The following is a 19,770-nucleotide window of genomic DNA, read 5'->3' on the forward strand; positions in this document are numbered from 1 at the left end:
ATAAATTAATAACATAAAATCGAAAGTTACATTTAACATTGAAAATAATTGATGAAATAATAATTATTATTATTGAAATCATTAAAATGGCAAAATGAATAGTTTTTAAATATACTTTTTCACTTTTGATTTTCAATGATTTCCCTTTAGCACATTTTGTACCTTTTCAAACATATTTTCACGATTTCCCTTTGTTAACATGGTAAACTGGCTTTTTTCTTCTCCATTTTAATTTGGTGGGCATGTGGACAAGTTTGCTACAGTAATATTGTGGAAAATGAGCTTACACAGGGATAGTTCGCACAAGGTCAATGTTGGTGCACACTATTCGTTTTGATTGTCATTTTTGAGGAGGTTTTGTCAAATAAGTATCGGAGTATCATGTCGTGACAACCGACTTCAGGGAAAATTAAGACATCACATCGGGCTTCACTCATTTTTTGTGAAATGTGGCCGTGAAGAAGCATTCACGCATTATGGCCAAATTAAAGTTCTGAAATATTATTTTTCTTGATCGTTTTGGGAATCCTGCAAGTCTTGTTGAAGGGATCATTATATATTATATATAACAAGCTCCTTGCAATTGCAATGTATGTTGTGATGAGATTGATATTGCGTGCAACCAATCAAATTCTTTTACTAGATAGTATTCTTCAAATGCATTGAATGTGTGGGTAAAGTTAACATAAATCAAGACGGAGACAAATAGAATAAAGGCATGCATATCTGGGTTTTGAACATCTAAAACCCAGACAATTTAAAAAAAAAAATTAGAAATAAAAAAATATCTGGTACGTATCAGACCCTTAGAGAATTTTCTTCACATAGGTCACAACTACATACCAAAATAATGGCCAAGCTATGTTCAGCTTTTACATAACCTACCTATGCGTGTGTTAAGAAAACAAATTAGCACACAACAATTTTAGTCAATAGGAGTATACTCCAAAAGGAAAATCCAAGTAAATTAGTGGCATCAATCATAAATCTAAACAACGTAACATGTGTGTTTTCCTCATATTTTTGATTAATATATATCAACTGAACATCTTATCTTCCACGAAAGGTGATATATTTCCTAAACAATGACGAAACCATGCGTTTCTATATAAAGCCGGGCAAAGAAATTATTCCGAATCATTCACATCCATTTTTTCTTATCTCTACCAGAACTATGACATCAACAAACCAGACAGCCCTGAGTTTTTTGGTATTAATCTTCTTCTCTGCTACTTTGCTTTCACACACTACATCTAGGCTGCTCCCTGAAACTTCCAGCTATGAGAGCCACGAACAATGGATGGCTCGTTATGGACGCGTGTACAAGGATGCTGATGAGAAAGAACAACGTTCAAAGATTTTTCAAGAGAATGTTCGGTACATAGAGTCATCCAACAGTGTCATGAACAAAGCTTACAAGCTAGCAGTCAATGAGTTTGCAGACCTTACAAACCAAGAGTTCACGAGCACAAGGAACCGATTCAAGGCACACGAATGTTCCCCATCGACCTCTGCTTTCAGGTATGAAAATGTGACAGCAGTTCCATCATCAATGGACTGGAGAAAGAAAGGAGCAGTAACACCTGTTAAAGACCAAGGCCAATGTGGTAAGCAAAAACTACTACCGGGATTTTCAAACTTGAGACGTAGTCCAAGTAGTAATTAAGTTATGTTTGTTAACAAGACCATATTTAATTAAACTCGATATCGCATCATATATGTTTGTAGGGTGTTGCTGGGCGTTTTCAGCTGTGGCAGCTATGGAAGGAATAACCCAACTGAAAACAGGTAAATTGGTGTCTCTATCCGAACAAGAGCTCGTGGACTGCGACACCAGTGGTCAGGATCAGGGATGTGAGGGCGGTCTTATGGACGACGCCTTTGATTTCATCCTAAACAATAAAGGCCTTACTACAGAGAGCAACTACCCGTACAAAGGAGTCGATGGCACCTGCAACAGCAACGAGGAATCTAACCATGCTGCAGCGATTACGGGTCATGAAGATGTTCCTGCTAATAGTGAAAGTGCACTTTTGAAAGCTGTAGCTAGTCAGCCTATTTCTGTGGCCATTGATGCTAGTGGGTCCGACTTCCAATTCTACTCTAGCGGGGTGTTTACGGGAGAATGTGGTACTGAACTAGACCATGGTGTTACTGCGGTTGGTTATGGAGCGAGTGCAGACGGAACTAAATATTGGCTGGTGAAGAACTCTTGGGGAACAGGTTGGGGTCAAGAGGGGTACATAATGATGCAAAGAGATGTTGATGCGCAAGAAGGCCTTTGTGGCATTGCCATGATGGCTTCCTACCCGACTGCATAATTGTGTAACATCAAGAGTAATTATTGTAAATTAAGTGTATTTACAGTTATGTTATTACAAGGAAACATGTAAATTACAAAATGTATCCCAAAAATTAAATATTTGTAAGAATCGATGCAGCTATATATATATTATTCATAAGAGAAATTGTGACCGTGAATGTATTTTCGTATATGCATATTCTTCTCCGAGTATTGCAAATTAATTTCGGACAAACAATCACCCAAGCAAAACATGTTGAAACGAGTGAATTCTTTTTTGATCAAACGAAGGGTCAAATGAACAAGAAATACTTTTGACCAAATAACAAAGTTTACCATAAGTTGGTAGCAGATTCAAGTGCAAACTTCCAAATAATCCAAAATGAAGCACATCACAAATCAGGGAATGAGAATCTGCCGGCCAGATAGATGTCAGACCCGAGTCAAATCCAAGTCATGCCAATCAAAACACCAACTTTCTTTGAGAACCACTTGAAACATTTTTTTTGGGTGCTAAGCTGCATTTGAAGTACCGATGAAGTTGCTTTGAGAGCTATGCAATTTATTGGCTAGATGGAAGAAGCTATGAAACCGCACATGTTATTTTTAAGAAAACTATTAACATTTATGTATTTATAATAAAAAGAAAAGAAATTGCGTGTATTTATGTTATGTGTATTTATAATCCTACGTTTTGGCCCATGTATGGCCGTTTTATATATAGTTTCTTTTGTACAACGTAGTTGTTAATATATTATTATTAATGAAAGAAATCATGTTGTTCTTGAGAACAAATTTTTATTGTATTGACTAGTAGATAAAGATTGTAATAAACCAATTGATCGAAAGCTAAAGAAAAACCACACTACAACCGTTAAATTGGAAGTCCAAAACTGAAAAGCCACAACAAACGACACTCTTAATGGAATTTAAATAAACCTTCGATGTAAGGGAGTACACCATGAAATCGTAATTGTCATTGGAATCATTAAGGTTACCGCATCTAAACAGTCTTGATAATCAAACCTTGCATAGTTTCGTAAATAAACTAAAAACTTGTTAATAGTCTGGAAAATTTTGTCTATAACTAAGGACCCCTAAATGCCACATAATACTTCATTTTTATTTATATTTTCTAAGTTTATCACAAAAGAAATAAATGCATCTGAAAATAAGAAAATGAAATACAAAAAAACCGCACAAAAGAAAATGCAACACATTTTTGGAACTCTGGCATTAGATTCAACAAAATAATTCCATGCATATTAGGGTTTTGGATCACCTCTAATGGTAGCATACTCAATTCGTCTCTCCTAATTTTGATCTCTTTCCCCTTACATCCTTCTTGGCATCCACAACCGTTAACATTTATTTTTAACCTTTTCAAGCAGCCATGATCGACACCTCATCATCATTTTTCTCAATCTTGGGAGCCTAAACTATGATTCCCGACAAGAAATATTTTACACACATAATATTGGGTTCAATGTTTTTTTTTTATCATACTGACGAAACATGTCGTAAACTCCTACTACACATTATGATTGTGAGAGCATAAAAATCGACTTGATCGTCAAACATTCGATCTACGGTATAATCTAACAGCTATATTTTATCAAATAAAATGATCCTAAACCGAATACGGCTACCATGTAGATTCTCGAGAAATCTGAGACCTTATTTCTTGAGATGTTAAGGGAAATCAACAGTTGTATAATACCTCTACTACCTCTACTGGGACCCGACTAACAATGAGTATTACACCTAAATCATGTCGGTTACACTTCTCTTAGAAAAAAACTGATTTGATAGTCGTGTATTAGAATTTCCTCATACATACCGTTAAAGATTTGTGTTGCCATGAAAATGACGACATTGCTAGTATCATTCAATTATGTTCCCACGTTCTCTATCAACGTTTTTAATACGACAACATTGGATGGATATATTTAGAAATTAATATGATTTCCATTTCGATCACTCCTAATCACTCATGGTTTTAGGCGAAGGTGAAGTTCAAAGCCCAGGAGTGTAGTACCAAACGGTGACGGCCATAACACTTTAATTATTGGTCACCCTTAGCCACCTTCGTTTGTCAAAAAACCAAGGTTTTTTTTTTGTATATATAAAGAATAACTATTGTGTTTGTTTGTTTCATGAGGCGACTCCTAATGAAATGCTTTAGAGACTTTGGTTTTTCACATATCTCACACCCGATGGAAGTTAAAAAAAAAGTATTGGGTAATAAAGCTTATAAATGATGGAGGACAGATATTTCCACCAATAGAACTTTAGTTCTTCACCCTCAAACAAACAAGGGGGTTGAATAATCCACATTTTGAGAAAATTTTCCGACGAAAAACTTTTTAAATTAACAAACAATAATAATATAAATTAATAACATAAAATCGAAAGTTACATTTAACATTGAAAATAATTGATGAAATAATAATTATTATTATTGAAATCATAAAAATGGCAAAATGAATAGTTTTTAAATATACTTTTTCACTTTTGATTTTCAATGATTTCCCTTTAGCACATTTTGTACCTTTTCAAACATATTTTCACGATTTCCCTTTGTTAACATGGTAAACTGGCTTTTTTCTTCTCCATTTTAATTTGGTGGGCATGTGGACAAGTTTGCTACAGTAATATTGTGGAAAATGAGCTTACACAGGGATAGTTCGCACAAGGTCAATGTTGGTGCACACTATTCGTTTTGATTGTCATTTTTGAGGAGGTTTTGTCAAATAAGTATCGGAGTATCATGTCGTGACAACCGACTTCAGGGAAAATTAAGACATCACATCGGGCTTCACTCATTTTTTGTGAAATGTGGCCGTGAAGAAGCATTCACGCATTATGGCCAAATTAAAGTTCTGAAATATTATTTTTCTTGATCGTTTTGGGAATCCTGCAAGTCTTGTTGAAGGGATCATTATATATTATATATAACAAGCTCCTTGCAATTGCAATGTATGTTGTGATGAGATTGATATTGCGTGCAACCAATCAAATTCTTTTACTAGATAGTATTCTTCAAATGCATTGAATGTGTGGGTAAAGTTAACATAAATCAAGACGGAGACAAATAGAATAAAGGCATGCATATCTGGGTTTTGAACATCTAAAACCCAGACAATTTAAAAAAAAAAATTAGAAATAAAAAAATATCTGGTACGTATCAGACCCTTAGAGAATTTTCTTCACATAGGTCACAACTACATACCAAAATAATGGCCAAGCTATGTTCAGCTTTTACATAACCTACCTATGCGTGTGTTAAGAAAACAAATTAGCACACAACAATTTTAGTCAATAGGAGTATACTCCAAAAGGAAAATCCAAGTAAATTAGTGGCATCAATCATAAATCTAAACAACGTAACATGTGTGTTTTCCTCATATTTTTGATTAATATATATCAACTGAACATCTTATCTTCCACGAAAGGTGATATATTTCCTAAACAATGACGAAACCATGCGTTTCTATATAAAGCCGGGCAAAGAAATTATTCCGAATCATTCACATCCATTTTTTCTTATCTCTACCAGAACTATGACATCAACAAACCAGACAGCCCTGAGTTTTTTGGTATTAATCTTCTTCTCTGCTACTTTGCTTTCACACACTACATCTAGGCTGCTCCCTGAAACTTCCAGCTATGAGAGCCACGAACAATGGATGGCTCGTTATGGACGCGTGTACAAGGATGCTGATGAGAAAGAACAACGTTCAAAGATTTTTCAAGAGAATGTTCGGTACATAGAGTCATCCAACAGTGTCATGAACAAAGCTTACAAGCTAGCAGTCAATGAGTTTGCAGACCTTACAAACCAAGAGTTCACGAGCACAAGGAACCGATTCAAGGCACACGAATGTTCCCCATCGACCTCTGCTTTCAGGTATGAAAATGTGACAGCAGTTCCATCATCAATGGACTGGAGAAAGAAAGGAGCAGTAACACCTGTTAAAGACCAAGGCCAATGTGGTAAGCAAAAACTACTACCGGGATTTTCAAACTTGAGACGTAGTCCAAGTAGTAATTAAGTTATGTTTGTTAACAAGACCATATTTAATTAAACTCGATATCGCATCATATATGTTTGTAGGGTGTTGCTGGGCGTTTTCAGCTGTGGCAGCTATGGAAGGAATAACCCAACTGAAAACAGGTAAATTGGTGTCTCTATCCGAACAAGAGCTCGTGGACTGCGACACCAGTGGTCAGGATCAGGGATGTGAGGGCGGTCTTATGGACGACGCCTTTGATTTCATCCTAAACAATAAAGGCCTTACTACAGAGAGCAACTACCCGTACAAAGGAGTCGATGGCACCTGCAACAGCAACGAGGAATCTAACCATGCTGCAGCGATTACGGGTCATGAAGATGTTCCTGCTAATAGTGAAAGTGCACTTTTGAAAGCTGTAGCTAGTCAGCCTATTTCTGTGGCCATTGATGCTAGTGGGTCCGACTTCCAATTCTACTCTAGCGGGGTGTTTACGGGAGAATGTGGTACTGAACTAGACCATGGTGTTACTGCGGTTGGTTATGGAGCGAGTGCAGACGGAACTAAATATTGGCTGGTGAAGAACTCTTGGGGAACAGGTTGGGGTCAAGAGGGGTACATAATGATGCAAAGAGATGTTGATGCGCAAGAAGGCCTTTGTGGCATTGCCATGATGGCTTCCTACCCGACTGCATAATTGTGTAACATCAAGAGTAATTATTGTAAATTAAGTGTATTTACAGTTATGTTATTACAAGGAAACATGTAAATTACAAAATGTATCCCAAAAATTAAATATTTGTAAGAATCGATGCAGCTATATATATATTATTCATAAGAGAAATTGTGACCGTGAATGTATTTTCGTATATGCATATTCTTCTCCGAGTATTGCAAATTAATTTCGGACAAACAATCACCCAAGCAAAACATGTTGAAACGAGTGAATTCTTTTTTGATCAAACGAAGGGTCAAATGAACAAGAAATACTTTTGACCAAATAACAAAGTTTACCATAAGTTGGTAGCAGATTCAAGTGCAAACTTCCAAATAATCCAAAATGAAGCACATCACAAATCAGGGAATGAGAATCTGCCGGCCAGATAGATGTCAGACCCGAGTCAAATCCAAGTCATGCCAATCAAAACACCAACTTTCTTTGAGAACCACTTGAAACATTTTTTTTGGGTGCTAAGCTGCATTTGAAGTACCGATGAAGTTGCTTTGAGAGCTATGCAATTTATTGGCTAGATGGAAGAAGCTATGAAACCGCACATGTTATTTTTAAGAAAACTATTAACATTTATGTATTTATAATAAAAAGAAAAGAAATTGCGTGTATTTATGTTATGTGTATTTATAATCCTACGTTTTGGCCCATGTATGGCCGTTTTATATATAGTTTCTTTTGTACAACGTAGTTGTTAATATATTATTATTAATGAAAGAAATCATGTTGTTCTTGAGAACAAATTTTTATTGTATTGACTAGTAGATAAAGATTGTAATAAACCAATTGATCGAAAGCTAAAGAAAAACCACACTACAACCGTTAAATTGGAAGTCCAAAACTGAAAAGCCACAACAAACGACACTCTTAATGGAATTTAAATAAACCTTCGATGTAAGGGAGTACACCATGAAATCGTAATTGTCATTGGAATCATTAAGGTTACCGCATCTAAACAGTCTTGATAATCAAACCTTGCATAGTTTCGTAAATAAACTAAAAACTTGTTAATAGTCTGGAAAATTTTGTCTATAACTAAGGACCCCTAAATGCCACATAATACTTCATTTTTATTTATATTTTCTAAGTTTATCACAAAAGAAATAAATGCATCTGAAAATAAGAAAATGAAATACAAAAAAACCGCACAAAAGAAAATGCAACACATTTTTGGAACTCTGGCATTAGATTCAACAAAATAATTCCATGCATATTAGGGTTTTGGATCACCTCTAATGGTAGCATACTCAATTCGTCTCTCCTAATTTTGATCTCTTTCCCCTTACATCCTTCTTGGCATCCACAACCGTTAACATTTATTTTTAACCTTTTCAAGCAGCCATGATCGACACCTCATCATCATTTTTCTCAATCTTGGGAGCCTAAACTATGATTCCCGACAAGAAATATTTTACACACATAATATTGGGTTCAATGTTTTTTTTTTATCATACTGACGAAACATGTCGTAAACTCCTACTACACATTATGATTGTGAGAGCATAAAAATCGACTTGATCGTCAAACATTCGATCTACGGTATAATCTAACAGCTATATTTTATAAAATAAAATGATCCTAAACCGAATACGGCTACCATGTAGATTCTCGAGAAATCTGAGACCTTATTTCTTGAGATGTTAAGGGAAATCAACAGTTGTATAATACCTCTACTACCTCTACTGGGACCCGACTAACAATGAGTATTACACCTAAATCATGTCGGTTACACTTCTCTTAGAAAAAAACTGATTTGATAGTCGTGTATTAGAATTTCCTCATACATACCGTTAAAGATTTGTGTTGCCATGAAAATGACGACATTGCTAGTATCATTCAATTATGTTCCCACGTTCTCTATCAACGTTTTTAATACGACAACATTGGATGGATATATTTAGAAATTAATATGATTTCCATTTCGATCACTCCTAATCACTCATGGTTTTAGGCGAAGGTGAAGTTCAAAGCCCAGGAGTGTAGTACCAAACGGTGACGGCCATAACACTTTAATTATTGGTCACCCTTAGCCACCTTCGTTTGTCAAAAAACCAAGGTTTTTTTTGTATATATAAAGAATAACTATTGTGTTTGTTTGTTTCATGAGGCGACTCCTAATGAAATGCTTTAGAGACTTTGGTTTTTCACATATCTCACACCCGATGGAAGTTAAAAAAAAAAATATTGGGTAATAAAGCTTATAAATGATGGAGGACAGATATTTCCACCAATAGAACTTTAGTTCTTCACCCACAAACAAACAAGGGGGTTGAATAATCCACATTTTGAGAAAATTTTCCGATGAAAAAGTTTTTAAATTAACAAACAATAATAATATAAATTAATAACATACAATCAAAAGTTAGATTTAACATTGAAAATAATTATTGAAATAATTATCATGATTGAAATCATAAAAATGGCAAAATGAATAGTTTTTAAATATACTTTTTCAATTTTGATTTTTAATGATTTCCCTTTAGCACATTTTGTACCTTTTCAAACATATTTTCACGATTTCCCTTTGTTAACATGGTAAACTGGCTTTTTTCTTCTCCATTTTAATTTGGTGGGCATGTGGACAAGTTTGCTACAGTAATATTGTGGAAAATGAGCTTGGACAGGGATAGTTCGCACAAGGTCAATGTTGGTGCACACTATTCGTTTTGATTGTCATTTTTGAGGAGGTTTTGTCAAATAAGTATCGGAGTATCATGTCGTGACAACCGACTTCAGGGAAAATTCAGACATCACATCGGGCATCACTCATTTTTTGTGAAATGTGGCCGTGAAGAAGCATTCACGCATTATGGCCAAATTAAAATTCTGAAATATTATTTTTCTTGATCGTTTTGGGAATCCTGCAAGTCTTGTTGAAGGGATCATTATATATTATATATAACAAGCTCTTTGCAATTGCAATGTATGTTGTGATGAGATTGATATTGCGTACAACCAATCAAATTCTTTTACTGGATAGTATTCTTCAAATGCATTGAATGTGTGGGTAAAGTTACCATAAATCAAGACGGAGAAAAATAGAATAAAGGCATGCATATCTGGGTTTTGAACATCTAAAACCCAGACAATTTTAAAAAAATTAGAAATAAAAAAATATCTTGTACGTATCAGACCCTTAGAGAATTTCCTTCATATAGGACACAACTACATACCAAAATAATGGCCAAGCTATGTTCGCTTTTACATAACCTACCTATGCTTGTGTTAAGAAAACAAATTAGCACACAACAATTTTAGTCAATAGGAGTATAGTCCAAAAGGAAAATCCAAGTAAATTAGTGGCATCAATCATAAATCTAAACAACGTAACATGTGTGTTTTCCTCATATTTTTGATTAATATATATCAACTGAACATCTTATCTTCCACGAAAGGTGATATATTTCCTAAACAATGACGAAACCATGCGTTTCTATATAAAGCCGGGCAAAGAAATTATTCCGAATCATTCACATCCATTTTTTCTTATCTCTACCAGAACTATGACATCAACAAACCAGACAGCCCTGAGTTTTTTGGTATTAATCTTCTTCTCTGCTACTTTGCTTTCACACACTACATCTAGGCTGCTCCCTGAAACTTCCAGCTATGAGAGCCACGAACAATGGATGGCTCGTTATGGACGCGTGTACAAGGATGCTGATGAGAAAGAACAACGTTCAAAGATTTTTCAAGAGAATGTTCGGTACATAGAGTCATCCAACAGTGTCATGAACAAAGCTTACAAACTAGCAGTCAATGAGTTTGCAGACCTTACAAACCAAGAGTTCACGAGCACAAGGAACCGATTCAAGGCACACGAATGTTCCCCATCGACCTCTGCTTTCAGGTATGAAAATGTGACAGCAGTTCCATCATCAATGGACTGGAGAAAGAAAGGAGCAGTAACACCTGTTAAAGACCAAGGCCAATGTGGTAAGCAAAAACTACTACCGGGATTTTCAAACTTGAGACGTAGTCCAAGTAGTAATTAAGTTATGTTTGTTAACAAGACCATATTTAATTAAACTCGATATCGCATCATATATGTTTGTAGGGTGTTGCTGGGCGTTTTCAGCTGTGGCAGCTATGGAAGGAATAACCCAACTGAAAACAGGTAAATTGGTGTCTCTATCCGAACAAGAGCTCGTGGACTGCGACACCAGTGGTCAGGATCAGGGATGTGAGGGCGGTCTTATGGACGACGCCTTTGATTTCATCCTAAACAATAAAGGCCTTACTACAGAGAGCAACTACCCGTACAAAGGAGTCGATGGCACCTGCAACAGCAACGAGGAATCTAACCATGCTGCAGCGATTACGGGTCATGAAGATGTTCCTGCTAATAGTGAAAGTGCACTTTTGAAAGCTGTAGCTAGTCAGCCTATTTCTGTGGCCATTGATGCTAGTGGGTCCGACTTCCAATTCTACTCTAGCGGGGTGTTTACGGGAGAATGTGGTACTGAACTAGACCATGGTGTTACTGCGGTTGGTTATGGAGCGAGTGCAGACGGAACTAAATATTGGCTGGTGAAGAACTCTTGGGGAACAGGTTGGGGTCAAGAGGGGTACATAATGATGCAAAGAGATGTTGATGCGCAAGAAGGCCTTTGTGGCATTGCCATGATGGCTTCCTACCCGACTGCATAATTGTGTAACATCAAGAGTAATTATTGTAAATTAAGTGTATTTACAGTTATGTTATTACAAGGAAACATGTAAATTACAAAATGTATCCCAAAAATTAAATATTTGTAAGAATCGATGCAGCTATATATATATTATTCATAAGAGAAATTGTGACCGTGAATGTATTTTCGTATATGCATATTCTTCTCCGAGTATTGCAAATTAATTTCGGACAAACAATCACCCAAGCAAAACATGTTGAAACGAGTGAATTCTTTTTTGATCAAACGAAGGGTCAAATGAACAAGAAATACTTTTGACCAAATAACAAAGTTTACCATAAGTTGGTAGCAGATTCAAGTGCAAACTTCCAAATAATCCAAAATGAAGCACATCACAAATCAGGGAATGAGAATCTGCCGGCCAGATAGATGTCAGACCCGAGTCAAATCCAAGTCATGCCAATCAAAACACCAACTTTCCTTGAGAACCACTTGAAACATTTTTTTTTGGGTGCTAAGTTGCATTTGGAAGTACCGATGAAGTTGCTTTGAGAGCTATGCAATTTATTGGCTAGATGGAAGAAGCTATGAAACCGCACATGTTATTTTTAAGAAAACTATTAACATTTATGTATTTATAATAAAAAGAAAAGAAATTGCGTGTATTTATGTTATGTGTATTTATAATCCTACGTTTTGGCCCATGTATGGCCGTTTTATATATAGTTTCTTTTGTACAACGTAGTTGTTAATATATTATTATTAATGAAAGAAATCATGTTGTTCTTGAGAACAAATTTTTATTGTATTGACTAGTAGATAAAGATTGTAATAAACCAATTGATCGAAAGCTAAAGAAAAACCACACTACACCAACCGTTAAATTGGAAGTCCAAAACTGAAAAGCCACAACAAACGACACTCTTAATGGAATTTAAATAAACCTTCGATGTAAGGGAGTACACCATGAAATCGTAATTGTCATTGGAATCATTAAGGTTACCGCATCTAAACAGTCTTGATAATCAAACCTTGCATAGTTTCGTAAATAAACTAAAAACTTGTTAATAGTCTGGAAAATTTTGTCTATAACTAAAGACCCCTAAATGCCACATAATACTTCATTTTTATTTATATTTTCTAAGTTTATCACAAAAAAATAAATGCATCTGAAAATAAGAAAACGAAATACAAAAAAAACGCAGAAAAGAAAATGCAACACATTTTTGGAACTCTGGCATTAGATTCAACAAAATAATTCCATGCATATTAGGGTTTTGGATCACCTCTAATGGTAGCATACTCAATTCGTCTCTCCTAATTTTGATCTCTTTCCCCTTACATCCTTCTTGGCATCAACAACCATTAACCTTTATTTTTAACCTTTTCAAGCAGCCATGATCGACACCTCATCATCATTTTTCTCAATCTTGGGAGCCTAAACTATGATTCCCGACAAGAAATATTTTACACACATAATATTGGGTTCAATGTTTTTTTTTATCATACTGACGAAACATGTCGTAAACTCCTACTACACATTATGATCGTGAGAGCATAAAAATCGACTTGATCGTCAAACATTCGATCTACGGTATAATCTAACAGCTATATTTTATAAAATAAAATGATCCTAAACCGAATACGGCTACCATGTAGATTCTCGAGAAATCTGAGACCTTATTTCTTGAGATGTTAAGGGAAATCAACAGTTGTATAATACATCTACTACCTCTACTGGGACCCGACTAACAATGAGTATTACACCTAAATCATGTCGGTTACACTTCTCTTAGAAAAAACTGATTTGATAGTCGTGTATTAGAATTTCCTCATATATACCGTTAAAGATTTGTGTTGCCATGAAAATGACGACATTGCTAGTATCATTCAATTATGTTCCCACGTTCTCTATCAACGTTTTTAATACGACAACATTGGATGGATATATTTAGAAATTAATATGATTTCCATTTCGATCACTCCTAATCACTCATGGTTTTAGGCGAAGGTGAAGTTCAAAGCCCAGGAGTGTAGTACCAAACGGTGACGGCCATAACACTTTAATTATTGGTCACCCTTAGCCACCTTCGTTTGTCAAAAAACCAAGGTTTTTTTTGTATATATAAAGAATAACTATTGTGTTTGTTTGTTTCATGAGGCGACTCCTAATGAAATGCTTTAGAGACTTTGGTTTTTCACATATCTCACACCCGATGGAAGTTAAAAAAAAAGTATTGGGTAATAAAGCTTATAAATGATGGAGGACAGATATTTCCACCAATAGAACTTTAGTTCTTCACCCTCAAACAAACAAGGGGGTTGAATAATCCACATTTTGAGAAAATTTTCCGACGAAAAACTTTTTAAATTAACAAACAATAATAATATAAATTAATAACATAAAATCGAAAGTTACATTTAACATTGAAAATAATTGATGAAATAATAATTATTATTATTGAAATCATAAAAATGGCAAAATGAATAGTTTTTAAATATACTTTTTCACTTTTGATTTTCAATGATTTCCCTTTAGCACATTTTGTACCTTTTCAAACATATTTTCACGATTTCCCTTTGTTAACATGGTAAACTGGCTTTTTTCTTCTCCATTTTAATTTGGTGGGCATGTGGACAAGTTTGCTACAGTAATATTGTGGAAAATGAGCTTGGACAGGGATAGTTCGCACAAGGTCAATGTTGGTGCACACTATTCGTTTTGATTGTCATTTTTGAGGAGGTTTTGTCAAATAAGTATCGGAGTATCATGTCGTGACAACCGACTTCAGGGAAAATTCAGACATCACATCGGGCATCACTCATTTTTTGTGAAATGTGGCCGTGAAGAAGCATTCACGCATTATGGCCAAATTAAAATTCTGAAATATTATTTTTCTTGATCGTTTTGGGAATCCTGCAAGTCTTGTTGAAGGGATCATTATATATTATATATAACAAGCTCTTTGCAATTGCAATGTATGTTGTGATGAGATTGATATTGCGTACAACCAATCAAATTCTTTTACTGGATAGTATTCTTCAAATGCATTGAATGTGTGGGTAAAGTTACCATAAATCAAGACGGAGAAAAATAGAATAAAGGCATGCATATCTGGGTTTTGAACATCTAAAACCCAGACAATTTTAAAAAAATTAGAAATAAAAAAATATCTTGTACGTATCAGACCCTTAGAGAATTTCCTTCATATAGGACACAACTACATACCAAAATAATGGCCAAGCTATGTTCGCTTTTACATAACCTACCTATGCTTGTGTTAAGAAAACAAATTAGCACACAACAATTTTAGTCAATAGGAGTATAGTCCAAAAGGAAAATCCAAGTAAATTAGTGGCATCAATCATAAATCTAAACAACGTAACATGTGTGTTTTCCTCATATTTTTGATTAATATATATCAACTGAACATCTTATCTTCCACGAAAGGTGATATATTTCCTAAACAATGACGAAACCATGCGTTTCTATATAAAGCCGGGCAAAGAAATTATTCCGAATCATTCACATCCATTTTTTCTTATCTCTACCAGAACTATGACATCAACAAACCAGACAGCCCTGAGTTTTTTGGTATTAATCTTCTTCTCTGCTACTTTGCTTTCACACACTACATCTAGGCTGCTCCCTGAAACTTCCAGCTATGAGAGCCACGAACAATGGATGGCTCGTTATGGACGCGTGTACAAGGATGCTGATGAGAAAGAACAACGTTCAAAGATTTTTCAAGAGAATGTTCGGTACATAGAGTCATCCAACAGTGTCATGAACAAAGCTTACAAACTAGCAGTCAATGAGTTTGCAGACCTTACAAACCAAGAGTTCACGAGCACAAGGAACCGATTCAAGGCACACGAATGTTCCCCATCGACCTCTGCTTTCAGGTATGAAAATGTGACAGCAGTTCCATCATCAATGGACTGGAGAAAGAAAGGAGCAGTAACACCTGTTAAAGACCAAGGCCAATGTGGTAAGCAAAAACTACTACCGGGATTTTCAAACTTGAGACGTAGTCCAAGTAGTAATTAAGTTATGTTTGTTAACAAGACCATATTTAATTAAACTCGATATCGCATCATATATGTTTGTAGGGTGTTGCTGGGCGTTTTCAGCTGTGGCAGCTATGGAAGGAATAACCCAACTGAAAACAGGTAAATTGGTGTCTCTATCCGAACAAGAGCTCGTGGACTGCGACACCAGTGGTCAGGATCAGGGATGTGAGGGCGGTCTTATGGACGACGCCTTTGATTTCATCCTAAACAATAAAGGCCTTACTACAGAGAGCAACTACCCGTACAAAGGAGTCGATGGCACCTGCAACAGCAACGAGGAATCTAACCATGCTGCAGCGATTACGGGTCATGAAGATGTTCCTGCTAATAGTGAAAGTGCACTTTTGAAAGCTGTAGCTAGTCAGCCTATTTCTGTGGCCATTGATGCTAGTGGGTCCGACTTCCAATTCTACTCTAGCGGGGTGTTTACGGGAGAATGTGGTACTGAACTAGACCATGGTGTTACTGCGGTTGGTTATGGAGCGAGTGCAGACGGAACTAAATATTGGCTGGTGAAGAACTCTTGGGGAACAGGTTGGGGTCAAGAGGGGTACATAATGATGCAAAGAGATGTTGATGCGCAAGAAGGCCTTTGTGGCATTGCCATGATGGCTTCCTACCCGACTGCATAATTGTGTAACATCAAGAGTAATTATTGTAAATTAAGTGTATTTACAGTTATGTTATTACAAGGAAACATGTAAATTACAAAATGTATCCCAAAAATTAAATATTTGTAAGAATCGATGCAGCTATATATATATTATTCATAAGAGAAATTGTGACCGTGAATGTATTTTCGTATATGCATATTCTTCTCCGAGTATTGCAAATTAATTTCGGACAAACAATCACCCAAGCAAAACATGTTGAAACGAGTGAATTCTTTTTTGATCAAACGAAGGGTCAAATGAACAAGAAATATTTTTGACCAAATAACAAAGTTTACCATAAGTTGGTAGCAGATTCAAGTGCAAACTTCCAAATAATCCAAAATGAAGCACATCACAAATCAGGGAATGAGAATCTGCAGGGTAGATAGATGTCAGACCCGAGTCAAATCCAAGTCATGCCAATCAAAACACCAACTTTCCTTGAGAACCACTTGAAACATTTTTATTGGGTGCTAAGCTGCATTTGGAAGTACCGATGAAGTTGCTTTGAGAGCTATGCAATTTATTGGCTAGATGGAAGAAGCTATGAAACCGCACATGTTATTTTTAAGAAAACTATTAACATTTATGTATTTATAATAAAAAGAAAAGAAATTGCGTGTATTTATGTTATGTGTATTTATAATCCTACGTTTTGGCCCATGTATGGCCGTTTTATATATAGTTTCTTTTGTACAACGTAGTTGTTAATATATTATTATTAATGAAAGAAATCATGTTGTTCTTGAGAACAAATTTTTATTGTATTGACTAGTAGATAAAGATTGTAATAAACCAATTGATCGAAAGCTAAAGAAAAACCACACTACACCAACCGTTAAATTGGAAGTCCAAAACTGAAAAGCCACAACAAACGACACTCTTAATGGAATTTAAATAAACCTTCGATGTAAGGGAGTACACCATGAAATCGTAATTGTCATTGGAATCATTAAGGTTACCGCATCTAAACAGTCTTGATAATCAAACCTTGCATAGTTTCGTAAATAAACTAAAAACTTGTTAATAGTCTGGAAAATTTTGTCTATAACTAAAGACCCCTAAATGCCACATAATACTTCATTTTTATTTATATTTTCTAAGTTTATCACAAAAAAATAAATGCATCTGAAAATAAGAAAACGAAATACAAAAAAAACGCAGAAAAGAAAATGCAACACATTTTTGGAACTCTGGCATTAGATTCAACAAAATAATTCCATGCATATTAGGGTTTTGGATCACCTCTAATGGTAGCATACTCAATTCGTCTCTCCTAATTTTGATCTCTTTCCCCTTACATCCTTCTTGGCATCAACAACCATTAACCTTTATTTTTAACCTTTTCAAGCAGCCATGATCGACACCTCATCATCATTTTTCTCAATCTTGGGAGCCTAAACTATGATTCCCGACAAGAAATATTTTACACACATAATATTGGGTTCAATGTTTTTTTTATCATACTGACGAAACATGTCGTAAACTCCTACTACACATTATGATCGTGAGAGCATAAAAATCGACTTGATCGTCAAACATTCGATCTACGGTATAATCTAACAGCTATATTTTATAAAATAAAATGATCCTAAACCGAATACGGCTACCATGTAGATTCTCGAGAAATCTGAGACCTTATTTCTTGAGATGTTAAGGGAAATCAACAGTTGTATAATACATCTACTACCTCTACTGGGACCCGACTAACAATGAGTATTACACCTAAATCATGTCGGTTACACTTCTCTTAGAAAAAACTGATTTGATAGTCGTGTATTAGAATTTCCTCATATATACCGTTAAAGATTTGTGTTGCCATGAAAATGACGACATTGCTAGTATCATTCAATTATGTTCCCACGTTCTCTATCAACGTTTTTAATACGACAACATTGGATGGATATATTTAGAAATTAATATGATTTCCATTTCGATCACTCCTAATCACTCATGGTTTTAGGCGAAGGTGAAGTTCAAAGCCCAGGAGTGTAGTACCAAACGGTGACGGCCATAACACTTTAATTATTGGTCACCCTTAGCCACCTTCGTTTGTCAAAAAACCAAGGTTTTTTTTGTATATATAAAGAATAACTATTGTGTTTGTTTGTTTCATGAGGCGACTCCTAATGAAATGCTTTAGAGACTTTGGTTTTTCACATATCTCACACCCGATGGAAGTTAATATATATATATATATATATATATATATATATATATATATATATATATATATATATATATATTGGGAAATAAAGCTTATAAATGATGGAGGACAGATATTTCCATCAATAGAACTTTAGTTCTTCACCCACAAACAAACAAGGGGGTTGAATAATCCACATTTTGAGAAAATTTTCCGATGAAAATGTTTTTAAATTAACAAACAATAATAATATAAATTAATAACATACAATCAAAAGTTAGATTTAACATTGAAAATAATTGATGAAATAATTATCATGATTGAAATCATAAAAATGGCAAAATGAATAGTTTTTAAATATACTTTTTCAATTTTGATTTTCAATGATTTCCCTTTAGCACATTTTGTACCTTTTCAAACATATTTTCACGATTTCCCTTTGTTAACATGGTAAACTGGCTTTTTTCTTCTCCATTTTAATTTGGTGGGCATGTGGACAAGTTTGCTACAGTAATATTGTGGAAAATGAGCTTGGACAGGGATAGTTCGCACAAGGTCAATGTTGGTGCACACTATTCGTTTTGATTGTCATTTTTGAGGAGGTTTTGTCAAATAAGTATCGGAGTATCATGTCGTGACAACCGACTTCAGGGAAAATTCAGACATCACATCGGGCATCACTCATTTTTTGTGAAATGTTGCCGTGAAGAAGCATTCACGCATTATGGCCAAATTAAAATTCTGAAATATTATTTTTCTTGATCGTTTTGGGAATCCTGCAAGTCTTGTTGAAGGGATCATTATATATTATATATAACAAGCTCTTTGCAATTGCAATGTATGTTGTGATGAGATTGATATTGCGTACAACCAATCAAATTCTTTTACTGGATAGGATTCTTCAAATGCATTGAATGTGTGGGTAAAGTTACCATAAATCAAGACGGAGAAAAATAGAATAAAGGCATGCATATCTGGGTTTTGAACATCTAAAACCCAGACAATTTTAAAAAAATTAGAAATAACAAAAATATCTTGTACGTATCAGACCCTTAGAGAATTTCCTTCATATAGGACACAACTACATACCAAAATAATGGCCAAGCTATGTTCGTTTTTACATAACCTACCTATGCTTGTGTTAAGAAAACAAATTAGCACACAACAATTTTAGTCAATAGGAGTATAGTCCAAAAGGAAAATCCAAGTAAATTAGTGGCA

The 19,770-nt window shown here is 35.0% G+C and overlaps 4 protein-coding genes across 4 annotated transcripts; all 4 read left to right on the forward strand.

Moving 5' to 3' along the window:
• Positions 1-1,174: 1,174 nt before the first annotated feature.
• LOC145066428 (senescence-specific cysteine protease SAG39-like) lies at positions 1,175-2,321 on the forward strand. The gene is made up of 2 exons (XM_079013673.1): positions 1,175-1,607; positions 1,729-2,321. The coding sequence occupies exons 1-2, from the start codon at positions 1,175-1,177 to the stop codon at positions 2,319-2,321; spliced, it is 1,026 nt and encodes a 341-aa protein (XP_078869799.1).
• A 3,544-nt stretch (positions 2,322-5,865) lies between these two features.
• LOC145066464 (senescence-specific cysteine protease SAG39-like) lies at positions 5,866-7,012 on the forward strand. Its single transcript, XM_079013723.1, has 2 exons — positions 5,866-6,298; positions 6,420-7,012. Exons 1-2 carry the CDS (start codon positions 5,866-5,868, stop codon positions 7,010-7,012), a joined length of 1,026 nt encoding a protein of 341 aa, XP_078869849.1.
• A 3,536-nt stretch (positions 7,013-10,548) lies between these two features.
• Positions 10,549-11,695, forward strand: LOC145066462 (senescence-specific cysteine protease SAG39-like). The gene is made up of 2 exons (XM_079013719.1): positions 10,549-10,981; positions 11,103-11,695. Exons 1-2 carry the CDS (start codon positions 10,549-10,551, stop codon positions 11,693-11,695), a joined length of 1,026 nt encoding a protein of 341 aa, XP_078869845.1.
• Positions 11,696-15,235: 3,540 nt separating this feature from the next.
• LOC145066453 (senescence-specific cysteine protease SAG39-like) lies at positions 15,236-16,382 on the forward strand. The gene is made up of 2 exons (XM_079013710.1): positions 15,236-15,668; positions 15,790-16,382. The coding sequence occupies exons 1-2, from the start codon at positions 15,236-15,238 to the stop codon at positions 16,380-16,382; spliced, it is 1,026 nt and encodes a 341-aa protein (XP_078869836.1).
• The last annotated feature ends 3,388 nt before the right edge of the window (positions 16,383-19,770 follow it).

Source organism: Lactuca serriola, chromosome 8, assembly GCF_051521515.1.
Source record: "Lactuca serriola cultivar US96UC23 chromosome 8, Lser_US96UC23_V15, whole genome shotgun sequence".
Lineage (NCBI taxonomy): Eukaryota > Viridiplantae > Streptophyta > Magnoliopsida > Asterales > Asteraceae > Lactuca > Lactuca serriola.